General features: G+C 42.0%; 2 protein-coding genes across 2 annotated transcripts; one reads left to right on the plus strand and one right to left on the minus strand.

Annotated features, from left to right (window-relative positions):
- Positions 1–1187: 1187 nt before the first annotated feature.
- On the minus strand, positions 1188–2422 carry pnmt (phenylethanolamine N-methyltransferase). The gene is made up of 3 exons (XM_030098552.1): positions 2251–2422; positions 1721–1931; positions 1188–1626 (listed from the first exon to the last, which is right to left on the minus strand). Exons 1-3 carry the CDS (start codon positions 2420–2422, stop codon positions 1188–1190), a joined length of 822 nt encoding a protein of 273 aa, XP_029954412.1.
- Positions 2423–8294: 5872 nt separating this feature from the next.
- On the plus strand, positions 8295–21118 carry aldh18a1 (aldehyde dehydrogenase 18 family, member A1). Its single transcript, XM_030098052.1, has 18 exons — positions 8295–8391; positions 8559–8651; positions 9822–9973; positions 11915–12064; positions 12497–12601; positions 12692–12844; positions 13631–13721; positions 14088–14212; positions 15233–15377; positions 15454–15527; positions 15694–15793; positions 16152–16372; positions 16472–16609; positions 16789–16984; positions 17116–17237; positions 17462–17648; positions 18533–18628; positions 18745–21118. Exons 2-18 carry the CDS (start codon positions 8567–8569, stop codon positions 18939–18941), a joined length of 2337 nt encoding a protein of 778 aa, XP_029953912.1. The 5' UTR covers positions 8295–8391; positions 8559–8566; the 3' UTR covers positions 18942–21118.
- The last annotated feature ends 2333 nt before the right edge of the window (positions 21119–23451 follow it).

The following is a 23451-nucleotide window of genomic DNA, read 5'->3' on the forward strand; positions in this document are numbered from 1 at the left end:
AGAAGTAAATTAAAGTGCATTACAGGAGGTGGGGTGAGGTGAAGGCGGGGCTGCAGTCTGTAATATTTAACTCTCACCTCAACAAGAAATTCAGTTTGTGTGGAGTTTGCATTTCTCTGAGCACTCTCTTCCTACATTGCAAAAAAGCATTATGAAGCTGAATGGTGACTATGCATTACTTCTGTGTGTGTGTGTGTGTGTGTGTGTGTGTGTGTGGGGGGGGGGGGGGGGCTGGTTTTCCTATGGTTGTAGGGACATTGTCCATAGGAAAACCAGACAAAATGTCATTTGCCGGGACATTTTTTGGGTCCCCATGAGGGAAAACAGTGTTTTCTTGGCCATGCTGTTGTCACTGAAAAAAGTAAAAGTGCAAAAACATTTCTTTAGGGTTAGGCATTGTTTTGGTCTGGGTTAGGGTTAGGGGTTAGATATGAATGGGGGTCAATGGAAGGTCCCCACAAAAATAGGAATACCCATTGTGTGTGTGTGTGTGTGTGTGTGTGTGTGTGTGTGTGTGTGTGTGTGTGTGTGTGTGTGTGTGTGTGTGCGCATTTTATACTGTTACAGTATTCATTGAGGATGGTGAAGTGGCGACATCCAGTGGTCAATCCTTAAAATGACACAACTCCATGGCTCGGAGACAGATCGATTGTTGGCATAAAAACACAGAAATAAGGTGCTTTGTCAAAAATATGAAACTATATCGATTCAAATTCAGGAAAGTGGAATGAAAAATAACTTTTTCTTTTTTACATTTTTCTGTGCATGATTTATTCAGATATTCAAAGCTTCCCACTTGTGCATCTCTCCATAACATTACAATAGACCAAACTATCTCCATTGATAAAATAATTACAATAGTAATGGCAAGAAAATAAATGATGAAAATTATGAAATCAAAGTTTGATTTTATTCAGTGAATTGCAACTTGAAAAGCTTGCCCAAAGCTCTAAAAAAGGGGGGAAAAAAATCAAAATACACCATTATCAGCTATGTTAGGATTCATATGTGCAAAGCAAGGTAGATTTTGTTTAAAGTCCATTTCAAGACAAGTGTGCATAAGCATTTTTTTTTAATCAGAGTAGGTAGCATTATCAGTAGCAGTGACAGCTTCAGAAGCATTATTCCTCATTTATTATGGATTTAGCGCTGCATGTAGATCTGTAATTCCTAGGTTGTTATTGTTTTTATTTCTTTTTTGCCTTTGCGAAGAACACTCCCGTCACATCATCCACCCCTATCCTCATATCACGAGGCAGATTGTAAACCTCCAGCCGGATCAGGGTGAAGCCGCTCTCCTTCAGACTGGCACAGACCTGGGCCTCATTCAGCGGGACCACGGGGATCTTCAGCCCCGGCCCACCCAGGTAGTAACTCTCTCCCAGGGCTCCAATGAGCATCAGGTGCCCATCGGGCTTCAGGAGCTTGCGGATGTGGCCCAGGGCCCTGGTGAACGCAGCCAGGTCGGGACTGACGCTCTCCAGGCAGAAGCAGGACACGAGGCAGTCGGCCCCTGCCGCAGGGAGGGCGTCAGGGGCCATGGGCTGAGGGCGGTGCACATCGATGGGGAGGACGTCCACGATGACCCGCCGAAGCCTGGTCGCTTTCTCTGTCCAAGCTGAAGGTCTGATAGAAGCAAGAATCATCAATTTAAATGTAAAGTAGAAATATATAAAAACACAGTTCTTATTAATTCTGCAAGAAAGACGGGATGCTGTACCGTCGACCCTCCAGCTTGCAGACGTGCTGCAGGTAAGGTGTCCAGTCCAGACTGCATCCTCCAGCGTCCTGGACCCAGCGTCTCAGCTCCTGACGGTTCACCTCCAAAAAGTCGGTCATCAGCACTTTGTTGAAAACCTCACAGCCGCTCAGCACCTGGTACAGAGTGGGCCCCGAGCCGATGTCCAGCAGCAGCTCACCGCTCACGTCGTCTGCAGAACAGAAAAGGAGGAGGTGGAGATGAGAAGCGAGACTCTAAACAGTCTGACGCAGTGGAGAACTTTTGGTCCAGTCATCTTTGATTTCTCAAAAAGGTATCAACCTTACTGTTGCGAGTCTAAAAACAACTGCATTGTAGTTTTTAAAAAGACCAAAGATATGTCAATATTAAACAGTCCTCTGGGCAATCTAGTGTATTTTGTGAAAAAGATGTACTGCTTTATAAAGTAAAAGAATTTATTAGTTGACTCTGCAGGGACTAAATGATATGGGTTGTATTTTTAAGAAACTCAGTAATCATGGTCTCCTTACCTTCAGTGAAAGCTCTGTGCAGGCATGCCAGTTTCCACGGCACAATGCTGTCTTTCCTTGTTAAGTCGGCCCGTGGAGGAGTGTAGTTATACTGTAGATAGGCTGCAGGGTCAAACGTCTGGTAGCAGGCTGCCATGGCAGCTATTCCTTTCTCCATTTCCTTTTCTTGCATCGTCATCTTCAAGGCTCGACCTTTCCTGTCTGGCGGTCAGTCTTCAGGTACACTGGGAACCCTTGAGCTCAATATATACCTGTCTGTGTTTATGTGTGTGTATGGCGGGGGGAGTCCATGCTATTATGGGTGTGTCCGTGCTTTAGGCTACTAAGAGTTTCATGAACAGAGATAGTGATCCTGTTTTTCAACCCACGCTGCCTGGTAGCATTTGTTTTGTTCTCTATCCCTGCCTCGAGGCGCTGATACCATCGGATCAGTTGGCTTCCTCCAACTGTAGACCCACTAATGGAGTCCTCACATGGCTTTCAAGACCTTCAACCACCCCTCAAAGGCCCAGCATGTCGATACGATCACTCAGAGGGACCTTTTACACTCAGACCAGGTTTGTCAGACACCTGCTCCGAACAACAAAAACAGGCCCATTTTCACGACAAACAGACTTATCTCTGTTTAATTTTCCAATAAGCCTTGATGTCGTTGTTGCTTTTGATGGAGATCAGGAATGATTGAGAACAAACTTGACAAACATGTTTCTTACTTTTCGCTCTGAAGGCTGTCTAAGGCATAATTGTTACCTTTACCAATTTGAGTCGTCAACAGAGGAGGTACTTCTATCAAATGATGAGGTTAGAATATAGTTTCATGCTCATCATGTCACTCTATAGGTGTAGAGACCACAGATCTTACAAAGAGACCTAAGCAAACATTTAACGGACAACAAAATGTCTGTTGACAATGTGTGGATCCTGGTCAGGTCAAACATCCGCATCATTTGGAAAACACTCCTCCATTGTGTTCACCAAAAGGTTAACTGAGTCAGCAACGTTCCGCACAGTTTATTCTCTTCCTGTTTCACAAGACGTGGCCTATTTTTTGTGAATGTTTGTATCTTTCAAAACACAAAACGCTTGTTGTAATGTTCAATATCTCCTCCTACGTCTTCAATAACTGCAAGGTAACATAACAGTCGTCAACAGATCAGCAGTCATTTCAAGGGCTTTACTCTCTGATGCATGAGTTATGAAAGCCTTGGTTTAGATTTTTTCTGAAGTGTTTATATGTTCCTCAAAACTTCCTTTTTTTTCATAAAGTTACAAAAAAGTCCACTCCTGTGGACTCCTGTTTTATTGCAAGTATACAAACACTTTTTTCTTTTTCTGGTTTGGAAATCATTTTAACAATTCTTAGAAAATTTCAACACTGTACACTCCACGGTGAGGGCATCCTGGACCTTTAGAGCCACACCCCTAATCGTAATGACTGGCTCCTTAGGCTTTCTGCAGAGCCTCATTCTGATCCATTCATAAAAGTTCATGTGCGTTGGAGCAGGGGAACATTTAAAACATGGTCTGCGGCCCCCTAGGACCAGGAATGCTCAACCCTTCAACTGGACAAACAATTCTGTGAGTCTCTAGAGTTTTCTACAAGGATGCAGGACTGCTATTACCAGGCTCCCAGACTCGCATGTATGTAGCACAAACAACAGATAATCTTCACAAAAATGTATGCATAGCTTTTAAATATAACAGTTATACACTGATTTACAACCAAGAAGCAATGACTCAATCACATAACTCCTGTTAAAATATATTCTAGGAAATGCATGACGTCCACTTTATTGAACACCTGGTTAAATTTGATTTTCTAGGTATTGGAAATATCACCAGTCAGAGGCGGAGAGTGGGTCTCAGTACAGAGGGGGCGGAGCATTCTCGATGGGCCCTTATGATAGTAATTTTACTATTCAAACAATACCTCATCCTACCATCAAACAACACACTAATGCTCACTTTTATTGAGCCAAGCAAACCTATATGCCAAAGAAAGCAGAATAAAGTCACAAACCAGTTCACAAACTAGTTCTGAAGAACAAATATACATAAGCACACACACACACACACACACACACACACACACACACACACACACACACACACACACACACACACAAATGCAGCCTGACAGGTGTCAGTCTCAGAGCGTCCGCTGTCCATGGTGCTGAAAGCTCAGACAAAAAGTCACGAGCTAAATCTGTACCATCTTTGACACAGCTGAAATATAAAATGAACACAACTGGTCTAAAATTACACAGTCTATTCAGACAGATATAGACACAGCTATCTATATCTTTTGGAATTCACGTATATTAGAAAGAAAAAAAGACTCTGGGGTCTTTTATAGTTGAGAGCATCACAAGGCACATTCAAATAGGCAGGTGTTAAAGACCACAGCATTCTGATAAAGATAATATTTTTAAAGGTTTCACTGGCTCACCGATGGCTCCGATGTTAGGTTTTGGGTAGTACCGCTAGCAGCTAGCATAGTGTTTAGCATACTGTTTAACTTCCCTCCGAAGAGTTCAGATCAAGTGCAAAGAAAAACCTCGTTAATGCCGCACAGCCAATCAGCGCTGGCTTACAGCTCTGATGCTTTCATGGACAGTCTGTAAGAATTAGCAAATTGGAGCCCACAATCATATGCGTATACCTTCTCGCACACACTGCACATTTTATTATAATAATTAATTTACGACTAATTGTGAACACATCACATGAATCCGGGCCCTATGACCTTGTGGGCCCTGGGGCGACCGCCCCCTTGGCCCCACTCTGGCTGCGCTACAGTCAGCAGTATTTGTTTTTTGTCTGATGCATTGTTTTATTTTTTTCCCCGGACGGACTACTTGATGTATGTGTATGCATGCTTTACTGACTGGGTTTGTCCTTTCCTCTCCTGCAAAAAAACTCTGCAATTCACCTGTAATACATTGTAGTGACTTTAGGCCTGTGTTTTTACCAAAAAAAAAAAAAAAAAAAAAAAGGTGAATGAGAAGAAAAGCGGATGTGAGGGCACTGAAAATCCATACAGAAATCGGGAGAACATAAAAAGTCATGACAGGCAGAGCTCATCATCCCAAATCACAAAGTCCCTCTAGTGAGGAACATCTTTAAATTGAATCAAACACAATCAAATACAATTGGATGTCTTATGGGAAAGAGCAACAAAAGAGGAGAAGAGGAGGACAGAAGGTTCATGGCTGCAGTGATTCAATAGAACGCACAAGACCAAACAGTGGAAAAAGATGATCCACTGTAACACCTTATGGGAACACGTAGGAAGACGAAGACCAAGATTTTGAACCTCTTTGCAAGTCAGTACACTCATGCACACCTGCACGCTCACATGCGCGCATCCAACTGAATTACCATCTATAATCAAAAAGCCACTTCATCATTTGAGAAATTAAAAGCGGGCGAAAACATTTCCACAAGTCTCTCTGTCATTGGTATATGTCATTGTGACACTTTTATCTTTCATAGTGAGCATAAATAAAGAAAATTTGCACTCATGTCGCAACAAAAGTCAACGGTAACACTCCAACGACTTAACGAAGCTGTATTTAGTTACAGCACAGGTGCTTCGAGGTAAATGCAAACATCAGCATGCTATTCCCACAAATACAAACATGCTGATGTTTGCCAATGATCGGATATGTTTATCTTTTTTTTATGGTGTGTGTTGCACCTTTATTGCGTGCTGTGATTTTATTTCATTCCTGGGGTGCTGTTTAACTGCGTAAAGCACTCCTCTTGTCATGTAATACAAATAAATCCTGTTTATACTGACATAAGGAGGGAAAATGTAGTCCCTGATCACAATCACTCTCACTCATTAAAATGTATGTTTCCAATTAGCAATAAACACAAAGTACAGCTGAGGCCATGGGAATGTTATTAGCGTTGCAAGAATTTACTCAACAACAAAAGCAAATGCAATTTCAACAAAGTGCATTGTTTTTCTATATATCACATTCATTTTGATGTAAACACTGTATTAATTTCAGATGTTGGTTTAACAATAAAACCTTTTTTTAATCATGTTACTTTGAAGGTTCAACCTGACTCAAGTTTTCTGCTTTTGATGGCAAAACCTGGGTGAGGAAACACAAGATGTTTGACATAAACAGGTGAACACAAACTATAAATGCTGTGCAGGTACATACATCAGAGTCACACACACTCCCACACACAACACATGCAGTTAGTGGATCAGAGAAGGCAGGATTAAGGTAAGGGTCAGTTTCTTCCCCAGAGTCAGATGGACAGATAAAAGAGCAAAAAAGGAGGAGGAACACAGAAGAACAGATAAAGGGCAAAAGCAGGCAACAAAGAAAAGAACAGGGCAGACATAATGGAATAAAGCACATTAGCCAGACCTACAGGAACCATTTCAGTTATCTATGGTCCTAGGGGCAGTGGGAGTTTGACGGTGCCAGCTGACTCTGCCTTGGGTTACTTTTCATTTTGCACAGCAGGACAGTCCAGGTACAGAGAACTTTTATCACTGCTGCAGCCCTGTCATTGCTGTGTTACATGAAATAAATGAAAGGTGACAAGTTCATAAACGACCTAATCAAAACAATGGATCAATTGATTTACTTCTGTCAAAGATGAACTTCCATGTTGCTACATTTCATGCTTGTGAGTTAACAGCATGAAACAAAGAACCATTTTGTTACATAATCAAAGATAATTGTTTCACAGTTATTTTTTACTGTATAGATGATTTGTTTGTTATTTTTGTGCCATACTGACAATAAATCCATTTCATGTGCTGCAAGCATGAAAATGGGATAATGCTGAAAAAATATTCTGTTTTGGATTAACGTGAAAACAGCTAACACAGTAAAGCATTGCCTCATAATTTTTCATATACATCATATATATATATATATATATATATATATATATATATATATATATATATATATATATATATATATATATATATATGTATGTATGTATGTGTATATATATATATATATATATATATATATATATATATATATATATATATATATATATATATATGTATATGTATGTATATACATATATATATATTCACCAAAAAAAAACATCTAACAGAGAAAGATGACTTTTTTTCATAGAACTGTACAATTCATCAATCCATCGAGCCAATCACAGCACAGTGCAGGTGAAAGGCAGGTTATACTCTGGACAGATCACTGATCATAAGCTATACCACAGTGGACAGACTATGTGAGCAATTTCACAGTGGTGCAGTGGTTAGCTCCCTCACCTCATAGTGAGAATATTGTGGGTTTATATGAGATGGGACAGTATATGGAATTCGGATCATGTGCTTCTAGTGAGTATATGACTTTTCTTCTTGTGCTCCGGGAACCTCCCAGTCGTCCCATTCCTGTGAGTTTGACTGGCCCATAAGTGTGGCTGTGTGTGCGTGTGTGACTGGTAATCTGTCCAGGGTGCCCTACCTTTTTTTTCCATCGTGAGCTGAGATTGGCTCAGGCGCCCCTGCACAGGTTAAAATGTTGTAAAATATGGGTGGATGACACAATATGTGTTTTTACTGGAGAGAAAAATAAATAAATAAAATGAAAGAACTAATACAAATATAACCCTATGGTAATCCCCTGCCTCCACCAATAGTTAGCTGCATCTATATTCTTATATTCCTGATACTGGCTGATAGACGATTGAATTTATTTTGTCACCATGAAAAACATGTTGAGCATTTATTTCGAAATAGAAGTGTTTATTATTTACTTCCGCTTTACTTCCGCATTTGTAAGCCGGATCGTACGTCACTTCCTTCCACTTCACTGCCGCTTATCGAGTTTATTCCCGACAATTTAATGTAGCCTGCAATACAAATTAACGCAAGTTTTGTATGTAGCCGTGGCCGTAGTTGCTCGGAGAAGTGATGAATTTATTTTGACGCTCGGTTTTTAACTTGCTGTAAAGGACCGCGGTGGTTTCATCATCAGGGGAGGAGTCAGACACGTGCACACTCTGATGGATGAGAGAAGATGAATTAAACTTTATAAGACAACGCTGATGCAACAAAGAAAACTTTATGAGAAGACGGAGCTGCTGCAAAAAGAACTTTATAGGAAGACAGAGCTGCTGCACACCCAGGATCAGGTAAGGTGGGACTTGATTTTGTAGTGTAAGAATTTAAGAAAATCTCTAATTTCAAGATTGCTCATATTTTAACAAAAGTTTTTACACGAGACACATATTTTTAGAAACAGAATTGAATATATTTCACGGCGTCGTTTGACTGTTTTTATTTGTTTCTGATGATAAAGGCTCTAAAATGAGCATGCTGCTGCTGCACAGGCTGATCCCACAGGATTCACCCAGACACGTCTGTCGTTTGCTGGCCAGGCCACTGACACAAGGTAAGGAACATTATATCGACTCTGAACAGATAAGGTGCACTCTGCAGTTTGATCATCCTGCAGTCACAATATAACAGCACAAGAGAGATTTTGTAGTACTAGTAGAGCGGCTATATTGCTGTAATAAGAATGATATGTTTGGGTTTCAGAGGAATATTTGGGTTTAGGTTTCCTTGGGACAGTCCCTATTGTCAGAATAGTTAAACTGTCCTGATACTAGATGATTTTATCAGATTTCACAAACCCCAGTTGCCTTGGAAGGATGTCAGATGTTATTCTGGAGGCTTTTTCTTTTCCATATAAGTTGCGGAAAATCCAGAGATGGCAGGGTTTGGTTCAAGATCCACTCAGACCTGCTACTTTGCTCTCAACCAGTTTGTCTGTATTCACCTTTCTGAGAGCGTTGAAACCTTTGCTCCTCATCTTTTGTTCTGTCGTCCACAACGTGAACACACATTTTAATGTGTGGCTCATAATTGGAATCTTATCTTTTTTGGATGAAAAATTAACTGTATATGGCTTCTTTCAATGTGACATCAAGAAGAGTTTCGTTTGAAATAAAATTTCAAAACAGCATTATAATATTTTGTAAGTTGTATCATTGAAGGCTTTGCATTGAAAGCTTTTATTGTAAAATGATATTAACATTTACATTTTTTTATTGTCAGTGGTAATAAAAGCTGTGCATGCATATGTACATGCAGGTGTATGTGCATCTGTTAATGAGCTGTGTAAACTGTAAGATTTTGAACCTCTGCAAGATATCATGGGGCTTTGCTCTCTCTGCCACCGCTCTCATGCGCCTCACTGCTCCAGAGAGATGTGTGTTGTCAGCACTGGCTTTTTTCTGCTCCACCCGCTGATGTGGCAGTTTGAAAGCAGTGTTTATCTATCTCCCAGGTCACAGATGGACGTAAAAGAGGACTGCACTTACCTCATCCATGCGATCAGTGGAACAAATATAAAGCAAAGCATGCTGGTTTGCACAGTTATGTAAATAGAATTAGTTAAAGCAAAAAAAAAAAAAAAAAAACATTGTTGAGGAAGTTTTCAACAGGTAACACATGAAAAAAATAAAAGTTAACATTCAGAAATGCTCAAAGGAAAATTTTGAATCACTTAGCAAAAGTGTTTTTGACTGTAAACTCTGTTTTTAATCCTCCTCTGCAGTTCCCTACAGACGGGGTCACGGCGGCTCTTTTGCACACCGGCGCGAACTCCGCCAGGCCAAGAGAATTGTGGTGAAGTTGGGCAGTGCTGTGGTCACTCGAGGGGATGAGTGTGGCTTGGCTCTGGGGAGGCTGGCCTCCATCGTGGAACAGGTAACACACAGACTCTATTTTAATGTTTGAAATACAGAATAGAAGAAACTCAAAAGAACGTTAAAGGTTGTGTTTCCATCTGTTCTACATTTGGGGACATGCATGCACACCTGTTTGGTGGTTATCAGAACATAAGCTCTACATCCAGTAACACGCCTGTACGTCTCCACCAGTAGATGTTTGCACACATTGTTGGGCAGTGAGGCAAGGCAGCTTTATTTGCTCTGCACATATTAGCAATGATGCAATTCAAAGGACTTACATTAGCAAATATAAGTGGATGAAAACAAGAAATAATTAATAAAACAAGCTGAAATCTGAAGCATCAAAGCAATTAAAAGATATTGTACAACATAAAATAAATTCTGTCTGTAATGCAATGCAAACAGTAAGGCTTTCAGCCTAGTTTTAAACAAACTGCGTGGAACAGTTTTCAGTTTGTTCTAAATATTATGAGCATGAAAACTAAAAGCAGCTCTGCTTTGACTCTGACTCTTGGAACAGAAAGCAGGTTTGATCCAGATGACCCGAGGTCTGCGAGCGTCATCACATAACACGAGATCTAAGATGTATTTTAAGAGCTAAATCTTTCAGAGCTTTGTAATATTTTGAAATCTATTTTTTGGATGAAAGGAAGCCAGTGTAAAGACCTAACTGGTTATCTTTCCCATTTTCCTCCAAAAGCAGCTCCTTCAGTTTCATTTTTTGTTGTGGTGTTCAGGGGTTTAAAGGAGGTGCATCGTCCCAGGTCTTGACGTTGATGTCGCACGTGGAGGGGGTGTGTGTTGGTGGAGGTGGGATGTTCGTCCTTCACAGTCCCTGCTACTTTTTTGTTTCGTCTCCCTCCGCTGGCAGCGTCTCCTTTTGGTTGTCCTTGACAGCAGGAACAGATAACTGATGCAGTGAGAAGAGTAGATGTGAGCGAAGCAATTTCACCCCTGACTTGTTTAAGCAAAGTCCATCTGCTTTAAAAAAAAAAAAAGTCTGCGGTCCCACAAAAAGTTAAAATTGTCAATAAAATGCATTGATTGACGTTTGTACGGAGATGAAAGTCATCAATCTGTCTGCTTCTCTTCTGACTGGTTATCACCACATCTGTGAAGTCTCTCTTTAACATTTAATACTGTTTTCTGACAACATCATTAAATCCAAAGTGCAGCGCTGAGTTTTTCACATTTGAAAAGAGTGGAATTGCCAACAACCAGTTTAAGGGGGTTTTAGTGTTTATGAGCTCTTCCCCTGCTGTTTGAAGAACTGTGATCCGGTCGGGCATCAGAGATTCAGTGTCCTGTAGCTGTGGAGAAATTCTGCTTTCCAGTTGCAGCCTAGTTTTCTGAAGAGAATTACTTCTGATCTTTCTTTTCACTTGTTCCTGTTGGGTTTGGTTTTATTCTGGTGTTGACTAAGTTTTTCCTCTGGTTAAGCAGTTATTTATCTGTGGTTGCTGGGTTCTGCCTCTGGTTGCCCGTGGGCAGGACTAATTTTTTGGCTTTGCCGTAACCTGGTTGCAAGCAGGACTTAGTTTGTTTTAAGACTTTTCCATATCCTTCCTGCCTCTTAGCGTGTGTTCCTCCTGTTCACTGCTTTGAGTCAAAGTTGTGCCATTTTCCATTTACTTCTCCATTCACTTTGAGTCGTTTGAAATTTTGTTTTCAAAAGTGTAATCTTTTGTAGTAATCATTAAGCTCCCAGTGATCTGCGAGTGCCTACTACGTATTTGCTTTTTTTTGCTTCTTCTACATTTGAAAAGTAGGCATATCGTGATACAATTTTATTCCCCATAATTTCAAATCTTCACAAAACATTCTGGTTCTTCCTCTTATGTCTGAAATGATGTAGTTGTGTGCCTGTTTTGGATGAACTGACAATGAAGAGTTAAAACCTTTTTCACTCCGAACTGGAAATTGAAACGTTTTAATGAAAGCTGTGCCGCTGTTTTAGGTGGCGATGTTGCAGAATCAAGGCAGGGAGATGATGATCGTCACCAGTGGGGCCGTTGCCTTTGGAAAGCAAAGACTGAGACACGAGATCCTGCTGTCCCAGAGTGTCCGACAGGCGCTGCACTCGGGACAAAGTCAGCTCAAAGACATGGTGAGGAACGATTAAGGGACTCTTTTTTTGTGTGTGTGCGCGTGTGTAGCAACGAAAACGAGGTTGCCAGTATATTAAAGGACAAACACAGAGAGACAGTGACTCACACACACTCACACACACAACCATGGGCCATTTAGCCAATTTTTCACAAATGCATGTAGGAGAAAGCCAGTGCAGAAGGTTTGGCAGACAGATGTTTTGAATAGAGTTACAGTGTGTTTCACTACATATTAGCATGCTACACATTTAAGCCGTCATGGGGCTGCCTGAAGTTTCCTTATAACAGCTTGTGCCAAATCTATTAGTCCCACTTAGCCATCTATTGAATTTAATCTTCCTTGTGTGAATACCTTCTGGACTTTTGTCATTTAATTAAACATCTGTTGTAGAATTTGCATATAAAAAGGGTTTTTTACACTTGTGTTGCAGTCTCTGCCAGTGCTGGAGGCCCGAGCCTGTGCCGCAGCAGGACAGAGTGGCCTGATGGCTTTGTATGAGGCCATGTTCACCCAGTACAGCACGTGCACTGCACAGGTATGGATGAATGGTAAACTGATGCTGCAGATGTGTCTCCGAATGACTCACAGCTCCCAAGCATTGTTTCGCTCTCCTCTTCGCTGTCAGGTATTGGTGACAAATCTGGATTTTCACGATGACCAAAAGCGGCAGAACCTGAACAGCACGCTGCAGGAGCTGCTGCGTATGAACATCGTGCCCATCATCAACACCAACGACGCTGTGGTGCCCCCTCCGGAGCCCAACAGCGACCTGCAGGGGGTAAATGTGGGTACAGACAGCATGGGGGCCGACGCTGGTGCGAGTGATGGCGACAGCAGGAGCGCTGAGGGGTTTTCAGAGACGTGTCTAACGTCATTTATATATCTAGAATTCAGTAACCATCCTTTTTTTTTTTTCCTGAAACACCCCAGTGACCCTGCATCTCCTCTCCAACTCTGCACTCGACTGTTGAGGCATGTGCATGCTAGGAGGGGATGGATTGAGGTGCATGCAGTCTGAAGAGAATAGGTCTCGATTTTGTTGGTAGAAATCCTCTTTTTATGCCCCGAACAGAATAACAGACACAGTAAATTGCAAACACCCTAAGAATGAACAACCTTTGCATTTAATTTGGAAAATAAATGTTAAAAATTGTTAGGTCATTGACCATTTCACGACCTAAAGAACATTAATCTTTGACCCACTCTGGGTTCTGTGACACAGTTTGGGAAACACTGGCCTCGCGGTCTAAAAATATCTTTGGGCCAAGTTGGTTTATATCCTGACATTATTTAATTTGGCTCAGTTTCTTAAAGTATTTACTTTCTGATCTGCTGCAATTTGGCACAAGAAGCTGGATCCTTAGTTACCTGATAATTACCGTTTCACTTTTTCCCCCGTGGTACAGCAGACAGTGAGGGTATTTTAGAGTTTAGGTTGTGTTTTTATTTATCAGCTTGGCTCCCGCCCAGAAGAAAAAACTGAATTACTGGCGGAGGGTTCACTTCCTGCTGCTGCTGTTCGGTCTTGAGGAGCTTACATCAGCATTTCTTGCGGTTTCTGTAGGTGATCAGCATTAAGGACAATGACAGCCTGGCAGCGCGGCTCGCCGTGGAGATGAGGGCTGACCTGCTCATCGCGCTGTCTGACGTGGAAGGTATGTGTGTGTTTCCACCACAGCAGTCTGGGTCAGCTGTTAGGTAACAACACCATCTGTCTGCGCTCCTCACCGGAGGGGTAAAAAGCAGCACTTTCAGGGTCAAATGAGACTCCTATGAGAAAGACAAACACAGACCTTCTGCCTTTATGTTTGAAATTAATGCTGATGGGGTTGTCGCGGGGCCACCGTGTACTCACGACTGTCAAATCTCCGCAGTCATTCGGCGTCAATAGGGGAAGTTAAGGTGTTTTCTTAGACTGAGTGTTTTGCATCAGTGTAGTAAAACTGCACATCAGATAATGTTGAATTGCTGTGCATTTGCCATCTAGACTAATTGTCTTTTACATGTTCCTCATACTGTAGGGCTATACAACAGCCCCCCCGGAACAGATGATGCCAAACTCATTGACATCTTTTACCCCGGAGACCAGCAGTCCATTACCTATGGGACAAAGTCCAGAGTCGGACTGGGTGGCATGGAGGCCAAGGTAGGTCTTGGAAATGTTTCTTTGCATTAGCATTTACAATTTTTGTGCAAATAGGCCACAGAATATAAACTATATGCGGGCGTTTTCGCCTGCCTTTCCTCTGTGGCTGCAGACACAGTGGCTCCATATTCAAAGGTCTCTGAGGCAGCAGGAGCAGCTTTTCTCTGGCTGCAGATACAAGCAGACATCACAGTCCTGTTGTCCACATGAACGAAATTCCCACAATACCTGGATATTGGCTGAAAAGTGAAGGTTCTCAGCTTTCAGAAAGCATTAAAGTTTTTTTTCATGATGCAAACCGTTTAGTACTTACTGTAGAACATTTCAGAGTTACACCGAAACAGAGAGGATTTGTTGATCTTCAAATTACTTAACCTCTCAACTCACAGAGACGTCCATGCTGGCAATCACTGTTGTTGCTATAACAATTTTTGGGTAAATTAGTTTAATTTATGACAAGAATACATCAACCAAATCGTGCCGTATTCTATCCATATGTTTTCTGTCCTGCATCCCCGCTGTCTGTGGACAAAAGCAGGGTCAACACCGGACAGTCAGTCCACAGCACAGAAAAGTAGAGCCAAGAAAACAAATTTGGTCAAACTGGAACCAGAGACATTTTCCTTATGGTGCGCACCACCATTCCACTGCAAGTATTAAATATGGAACCCACAGGCCAAAACTCAGAGGGTCCAATCTGGCTTGTGGGATGATCTTGAATTAGGGGGAAAATTACCAGGAAAGAACACATTAGCTTCAAATTTTCAGTTAACGCAACAGCTGTTGCAAGTGTGTCGACTTCGGGTCAGGCATTTTAAAGAAAAATTGGCAGACGAAACAACCCCGAACTGAACAGCAGATTGTAGCAGGATGTTGAAAACGAGTTGCCTGTTTGCCAGCACGGCCGCCGTGCAAGGCGCTCAGTCCAGGCGCTCAGGGACTTTGAACCTGCAACTCACCCACCGACTCAAACATGCTCTCGTGCAGTTTGAATATCTCCCTGCCGCTCCGCTCCTGCAGGTGAAGGCCGCACTTTGGGCGCTCCAGGGCGGCACCTCGGTGGTCATCGCTAACGGCACTCATCCCAAAGTCACCGGCCACGTCATCACCGACATCGTGGAGGGGAAGAAAGTGGGAACCTTCTTCTCTGAAATCAAACCTGCAGGTAGGCCCAGTGATTGTTGTCCGTCTCACATCAGAATCGCTCTGCTGGTTTTCATCAGTCAGGTTTCTCCTCTCAGGCCCGTCAGTGGAGGAGCAGACAGAACTGGCTCGTAACTGCGGGAGAAGCCTCGCCTCTCTGCATCCAGATCAGGTGATCCGTCATTTTTAAATGCAGAATGTGACTAGTAAACTTCTCAATCAATATATACATTGCGTTCATAACAATGAGCAGTTGTCAGTTGCAGAGAAACGGTGAATAACTGTGTGGACACCAGCTATGTGCGCATCATGCTGGTAACTTGGTTTTGTGTTGTCAGAGGAGCGAGATCATCTGCCGTCTCGCTGACCTCCTGACTGAACGGAAGGAAGAAATTCTGGCTGCAAACAAAATGGACATGGACCTGGCTGTCAGTGCAGGTATCAGGAATCTCACATCCACTCGGTTTTTAGATGGAGTGGTGTAGGACCTGAAATGTGCACTTTCCAAGTTTTCTTTGGCTCCGATATTCTATACTTAGATTTTATTAACATTGATGGACTGTGCACTCTTGTGTTTCTTGCCCTGTATTCATAAAGCGTATTGCTCATTAATAACACCTGTTCTGCCATTTCTTTCTTTTGTTTCAACATAATCTGAATGTAAGAGAGAATCTATTCTGTAACTCGCCACCAGAGGGCAACCATTACTTTCTCTTTAATCTGAAGACTGGTTCGTGCTTATTGTCATTCCACCTAATGGCGAGGCCTCACTCTGCCCTCCCCTCCCCTCCCACAGGCCATTTGCCTCCAGCCATGCTGAAGCGTCTGAGCCTGTCACCCTCCAAACTGGGCAGCCTGGCCATCGGCCTCCGTCAGATCGCCGTGGCGGCCCAGGACAGTGTGGGCCGCGTGCTGCGCAGGACCAGGGTGGCGCCCAGCCTGGAGCTGGAGCAGATCACCGTGCCCATCGGCATTCTTCTGGTCATCTTCGAGGCCCGGCCCGACTGCCTGCCGCAGGTACTGCTGACAGATTTAGCTTTCTTTTAATATTCATTCACTCACAAAAATCTATAAATTCTGCTTCTGCATCATCGTCTTTCCCATATTTGTGTGTAGGTGTCAGCTCTGGCCATAGCCAGTGGCAACGCCCTTCTGTTGAAGGGGGGGAAAGAGGCAGCCAACACCAACCGTGTCCTCCACCAGCTCACCCAGGAGGCTCTTTCCACGCACGGAGTCCGAGAGGCTGTTCAGCTGGTAAACTTATTTCTCAACACAGTCATTAAAGGGCAACATGAGTCCATCCTCAACATGTACGTCACATTTCATAGAGGAGGAGACAGAGTGTCTGACCTCTGTCGTTTACCTGTCAGCTTCTCATTTGTTTTCCTAATAACTACAAGACACGCTCCTCTCTGCTGCTTCCGACAAACAAGGTGAGCACTCGCGAGGAGGTGGAGGACCTGTGCCGGCTAGACAAGCTGATTGACTTGATCATCCCCCGGGGTTCGTCCCAGCTGGTGCGAGACATTCAGCGAGCGGCCAAGGGCATCCCGGTGCTGGGGCACAGCGAGGGAATCTGCCACGTCTACGTCGACGCCGAGGCCTGTGTCGATAAAGTCATTAAAATCGGTCAGAAAATAAATATTTCACTTAAATTCCAGATGTCTTCTACATTAACGGTGAAGATGATGAAGGTTCAGTGCTTGGAGGAAGTGATTTATGGTATAAACACATCACTAAATGATAATATCTCCTTCCAGTAAGGGACTCCAAGTGTGACTACCCAGCTGCGTGTAACGCAATGGAAACTCTGCTGATCCACCGGGACGTCTTGAGGACTCCTCTATTCGACCAAATAATTGACATGCTGCGCACTGAACGGGTAAAACCACGCACGCATGTCGACACCCTCCTTAATTAATGGACGAAGTTGTTCTAAAAGAACATAGAAAACTGAAATAAGCACAGAATATTTAAATTTAAAGATAACACTGAGTTGTAATTTCAGCCACATTAAAGAGCTCAAGTTTGTGATTGTATTATTGCATTATTCTTTAAATGTTGTTCCTCTTGAGTGATCGCTGATCCTCTGCATGTCGCCACCAGGTTAAGATCCACGCAGGCCCTCGGTTCGTGTCCTACCTGACGTTCAGCCCGTCGGAGGCCAAGTCCCTCAGGACGGAGTACGGGGACCTGGAGTGCTGTCTGGAGGTGGTGGACAGCATGCAGGAGGCGGTGGACCACATACACAAGTACGGCAGCTCCCACACGGACGTCATCGTCACAGAAAACGGTAGGCGGCGCCGGAGCTCACCCTGTACGTTAGCGTTTTGAAACTCGCAGCACTCATCCCACAACTTTAATCAAATCTTACCTCATCATACCCAAGATGCACGTGTCAGTTTTGGTCGGCGTCCTCTGAGGCTGTGCCTCGTTCCGTCAGTGTCTGACGTTCATCAAGTTCTCCTGCTCGTTGCGTCGGCTCATTCCCCCTTCCCTCTCACTTTCTGTCACGGAGACTAATGAGCAGTGACACTTTGTTGTCAGGATGAGTGCACACCCTCCCTTTGTGACTCTAATGTAGTGGACAGAAGCCATTTAAAATGTACAGCAGATGATTCGCGGTTTAAAAGACTCGTCCCTGTCATAACTTTGAATCACGCTCAAACATTTTCCCCGTCTTTTGAAGAGAGCCATCACACGGCATCTTCCCTAACACGTTGTGATGGGAACTGTCCGGCGCAGCGTCCGCAGAGGATTTCCTGATTTTAAACGCTGTGACCATATTGCATGTGGACACTGTTGACACTTTGCCATTTTTCTTTTTTTAATTACACAGAAATTATCAAGTAAACTTGCTGGAAACTAAATGATTCATGTAAAGGCATCGAGAAATATGTTATTTTGTAAAAAAGAAGCCAACTGTGGACTTGAAATCAAGTCAGCTGCATTGTTTTACAGGATTCATGCAAATATTCTGAATGTTTTGTATTCTTTAGACAGTTGAAGTTATTATTGAGCACCATTTGAAAAGTGATGATTACTCTCATCTGGAGTGAAATATTACCTGCTGCCATCTGGTGGCTGCGGACGGTACCTCAATGAAATACTCTGCTAACCTTCAGCAAACGTGTGCCTGAAGAAATAAGCATCAGTAAGTTCGTTTTTTCCTCCCAGAGGACACAGCAGAGCAGTTCCTGCAGCAGCTGGACAGTGCCTGTGTTTTCTGGAACGCCAGCTCTCGTTTTGCTGATGGCTACCGGTTCGGACTGGGTACGTGGTCGATCCATCGCAGCGTCCACTGCTTTCTTTGATGTGTCTTTTTTTTTTTCTCAGCGTTCTGCAGGCCGTAAAATGGTCACGCAATGTCTTATATTTTGCCTCTGTAGGAGCAGAGGTAGGGATCAGCACAGCTCGTATTCACGCCCGGGGTCCTGTGGGTCTGGAGGGGCTGCTCACCACCAAGTGGGTCCTGAGAGGCGACGGCCACACGGCGGCCGACTTCTCAGAGAACGGCACCATGAAGTATCTCCACGAAAACCTCCCCGTCAGTCAGTCTTTACCTGGTCAGAGGGACAGCAACTAGTCCAGGACTTCAAATCAGCAGAATTGTTGGTGTTACTCTCTGATAACCTCCCAGGGTATTTTTAAAGAAGTGTTTTTAAACTCTGCAGCACAGTAATGGAAGGAGTCATTCAACACATCAGCAGGTTTTTTTATTCATAACAACAGCTCCTCCAGAAGGACGTTCCTCTTCACATCAGAAAGCTGATCAGGACCAAGAGTTTACACACGTTTTAAAGTCTACCTCAGCCTGTTATACACATATTCTCAATGTGTAGGAGTTCAGCAAGTTGCCTTATTGCAGTCTTGAGAGGCATTGTCACAACACTCAGTACATTATTATGCAGTACTTAAGGAAACGGCGAGCATTGGCTGATGATACTTTAATATAAAGTTACAAATTCTACTCTGCTTGTATCTTTGGAGATGCTTGAAATATTTACTTTGTCAGAACATGGGACTCAGTTTTTACTCAACATAATAATGATGATGGATCTGTTTCACTCAGTCTTACATTTTACAGAAGTCGCCACAAGTCATTGCAACTGTAGATCCACACATTACCCACAAAATGCAAGTGAAATGCTATCCAAACTGAATACACTAATGGGCTCACTTTAAGCAACAAATGCTGCCATATGTGAAACAAAAGCACTTATTTCCCTTTTTTAACTTTAAACTACCAAGATTTTATCAGGTCAGGAAAGTTTGACTATTCAGGCAATAAAACCACCGTATTATAAAGATAAGTGTGCTTTTAGTTTATTGTAGTATTTCCTTTAGATGTTTCATACCAGCTCTTCAGACCATTCCTAGTTATGGAAATCGTGCACACGGGCTAGTACTGTAAGTTCATGTAAAGCAACAAATCTATCGGAGGAGAGACTTGAGATATTTAGTTTGGTATTGCTGATTTCAGTACATGACGTCAAAGAGTATATTTTGTCAAACATTTCAGAAAATGTGTTAATTTCACAACAAGAGGCATTTTTAACTTTATACAACTTTAGAAACTTGAATATTTAGTTTGGTGATACCATTTCAGCTCAAGAAACAGCGAGGAAACAAACATACCAAAAATGTTATCATTAACAACAAAAGGCACGTAATTCCTTTTCTCAGTTCTGTATTGTTATTGACTCTGAAGACAAATGACAGTCCAAACTGCTCGAACAAAATAATTCTGTGAATCCAGTCTCAATTCATAATCATGAAGCCTCACTTTGATCTTTACAGTCGACACTGACTCAGCAGCCACAGGGTTTGCTTTAGCTAGTAAAATTACATTTGTCAAAACTTTGTTTTCTCTTGTATGAGGTTGATCTTTTTGTTTAGGATAAGGAACTTGGTAGCATGCAGTTTCTTTAATTCACCTTGCTGCTAACAGCTTAAATTTTTATTAGATGAAATCTTTAACCATTTTTTTTAAATGCTTACTTTAAATATCAAACCCTTTTAATTGTGAGTTCGTCAACCTGTAAATCACATTATTTAGTTTCTTGTCAGGCTGTCTGCACTGTGACAAAAGCTGACCTTAAATTAGACTTAACCAAACACACGGAGTGTGTATTTTAAATGGCCGCACTGTGTTCTGTGCATATCTACAAATACAGTGTGAATATTTCATATTATTATTATGATTTCAGGTGAAAAGCATCAATCTGGTGTACTGAATGGAACTAATCTGTGTTTAACCGAAAGCAAATAGGCCAAACAAAATGTTACATTTTCATTCATTCTTCAAATCTCACAGTGTTTAACACAACCATTTAATCTGGAATCCGGTGACTGTCATTAACTTTTTATTGTTAGATGGGAAGGAATGTGGAAAAAAAGGATGAGCTGGGAAACAGAATAATTTGACTGATAAAGGGTTAATTAGAGGATGAATGTTAAAATGAATCTGTATGAACTTTATATACTTGAACTGGTGCACCTCCATTTCAATTCCTGTTTTTAAAGATTAATTTATTTAAATATTGTTACCAGTTTTGCTCTTCTTTTTTTTTTCTCGGTGCTTTGTTGCATTCCTTCTTGTTTCTCGTGGCGCCCAGAGCCTCTGTCAGAGCAGAGATAGTAATTGACAAGCTGCCTCCTTCCAGCTTGAGGGGAGAATGCGACTGCTTTTAAATTAAGCTCTGTACCATTTCAGCCTCTGAGCTGCTATCTGATGTCTTACAATGCACATTTAAGGTTTGGTTTGGGTGTTTTAATAGCAGCATTGTAGAATAAAAAAAGAAAGTTGAAAAAGAATATTTGGGTATTTCTCTTACTTTCTTTGAATGTCTTTTTTAAATGCAAAATGTTGAGCGTTTTTTTTTCTTCCTTTTTTTTTTTACATGTATGTTCATCTCTGTCCTGACGTGCGTCTTTCTACTTTCACAAAGAACACAAATTAATGGAGTGGGGGGGGAGAGAAAGTCATACTGATCTGAAAAACAGATGTCTAAAAAGGCCCTTTTTAAAGTTGCCCATAGGGGAATTCGTATTGCTGGAAGTGGGGCAAAGAAGATGGAAGACAATACTATAGAGGTTTAATTATCCAGCCATCAGAAATGAAAAGCGAGAGAAGGAGAACTGAGACTAATAATGGAATCACAGGCTTATGTTCTGGGTTTCTCTTGTTTCTTTTTTTTTTTTTTTTTTCTATTTCTCTTTTCTATCATCTAAAGAATTCATTCTCCAAAACGCACTACTTACCCTTCAATCGGCTCCCCATCACAAGTCCAAAGGGTTCAGAGATGAAGAGGCAGACAAAACTCGGATCTCACTCTTTTGTCCTTTTTATGTGCGAAGCGATTGAAAATATCATCTAAATGACTTGAGGTAGAGAAGAAACTAGGGACAGTGAGTACTGCCGCTTTGATGCAGTGAATTCTATTTTACTATATCTTGTGGATTGGAGTTGTTTGCTACGGTTACAGTAGTTACTGACGAGTTCGTGTTCACCCAGTCACTGCATGCAGTTTTCTACTGAACTGTCAACAAAAGGTTGGTTTAATTTGTTCCTTTTGCAGCTAAAATGTGAGCGTAGTTCAAATAACATCGAAATTATATCCCAAATATATTAACTCGAGTTATTTCTCATAATTTAGCCCTAAGACTGACATTCAGGCACCAACTTCATTGGTTTTGTTGGTGATTCTGCAGTCAGTTTTCAGTTATTGTTCTGAATATTGTGCAGTAGCCGTTTCTGTGGTGCAGTGGTTCGCAGTGTTACTGCACAGCGCCAGTATTCTGAGTTCAAGAAAGAAACTTTGAGTCCTTTCTTTGCAGAGTTAGCTTTTTTAGGCCTGCATGTTTCAGGTTTCCTTTAAGAAGTAATTGTTGGAAATGATTGTTGACTCTAAATATTGCCTTTACTGAGAACGGAGATGATTTGATGGATTTTTTTTTTTTCATGTAAAGCCTGAATCACCTTTATCATAATTTCAAACATACATGTTTTTTTCTAGCCATGTGCCATTTTCTAAAATGTTTTTGTCCTTGTGAATGTTTAAAACTTCTGCCCCCTTTTGACCTCAGATTAACTTCTGCTTCTGTCTTGAGCCGGGCAGTCTGTACGTTTTTCTCTCATCTCTTCTAAGGCATTGCCCCCAGACTCCAGCTGATCAGACCTCGTGTTGCACCCTGTTGATGTTGTGTTGTCCGCTGGGCATTGTTGTCCACAGATATGAAAAAGGAATGATGAGGGCAAATCACTGGACTTGTACAGCAGAGCTGACAGTCCTTTAATTGGACATTACTCAAGGCCAAAACTCATATTTCTTGTACTTGATCTTAAGAGACTCTCAAATACACTCCCTGCTGGGCTTCAAAATTTTTTGAATCAATAATTAATGGTCAAAGTTATTTATTCATGTGTATCTTCGCCAATTACGCAGCGTCTAATTAACAATTTCAATAATTGATATTTATTTCTGAAAGGGTTCAGTATCTTGGGCTGATGAAAAATGCATGAGCCGGGATGTGGACTGGGTTTTGTTTTTTGTTCTGAGAGAGCTTGATGCTCGGGGCTAATACCAGGCCACTTTGACTCCAACTCTTTGAGTTGGCACTGGCCCTGTGATGTGGATCTAATACGGGCATCTTTCATGGACCCAAAGCGCTTACTCCGTACCATGTGATCTCATAAAGACTCCAACATGCCCATCCTCAGATACCCTTTTTTTGGTCTTTAATAGTGAACTTCAAAGAATGAGCTTCTGTTTCCTTGATAATTTTTCTTTGTGTATGTGGACCGACGATATCAGGAAAAACTGTGGAAACTCTTGGTCTTGCTAGGACCTCAGTGGCTACATGGCGGCGTCTAACTCTGTGGCCTGATGAAACTAAAGTTCAAACACTGTATTAAAGAGAAAATATCACTCAGATTCATGACAAGCCATATCCCCCTGATCTTTTGATAGTGACAGCTGTAGTAGTCAATAGGAAATTAACAAAGGCTCTCTTTAGTTGACCTTCATCAAGTTTTCATTTATTGTGGTTCCAGTAGGACAGGAGGTTGGGGACTGGCGAGGCAAATCGTTTTG

This window comes from Salarias fasciatus, chromosome 8 (genome assembly GCF_902148845.1).
Source record: "Salarias fasciatus chromosome 8, fSalaFa1.1, whole genome shotgun sequence".
In the NCBI taxonomy this organism is placed as follows: Eukaryota; Metazoa; Chordata; class Actinopteri; order Blenniiformes; family Blenniidae; genus Salarias; species Salarias fasciatus.

What these genes read in the sequence shown, in the direction of transcription:
- pnmt (XM_030098552.1), bottom strand. Translation starts at nt 2,422, where the DNA reads ATGCAAGAAAAGGAAATGGAGAAAGGAATAGCTGCCATGGCAGCCTGC. An exon ending in GCACAGAGCTTTCACTGAAG is followed by an intron (nt 1,932 to 2,250) that starts GTAAGGAGACCA and finishes TCTGTTCTGCAG; the next exon opens with ACGACGTGAGCGGTGAGCTG. An exon ending in TGCAAGCTGGAGGGTCGACG is followed by an intron (nt 1,627 to 1,720) that starts GTACAGCATCCC and finishes TGCTTCTATCAG; the next exon opens with ACCTTCAGCTTGGACAGAGA.
- aldh18a1 (XM_030098052.1), top strand. Translation starts at nt 8,567, where the DNA reads ATGAGCATGCTGCTGCTGCACAGGCTGATCCCACAGGATTCACCCAGA. An exon ending in GGCCAGGCCACTGACACAAG is followed by an intron (nt 8,652 to 9,821) that starts GTAAGGAACATT and finishes CCTCCTCTGCAG; the next exon opens with TTCCCTACAGACGGGGTCAC. An exon ending in TCCGAGAGGCTGTTCAGCTG is followed by an intron (nt 16,610 to 16,788) that starts GTAAACTTATTT and finishes CCGACAAACAAG; the next exon opens with GTGAGCACTCGCGAGGAGGT.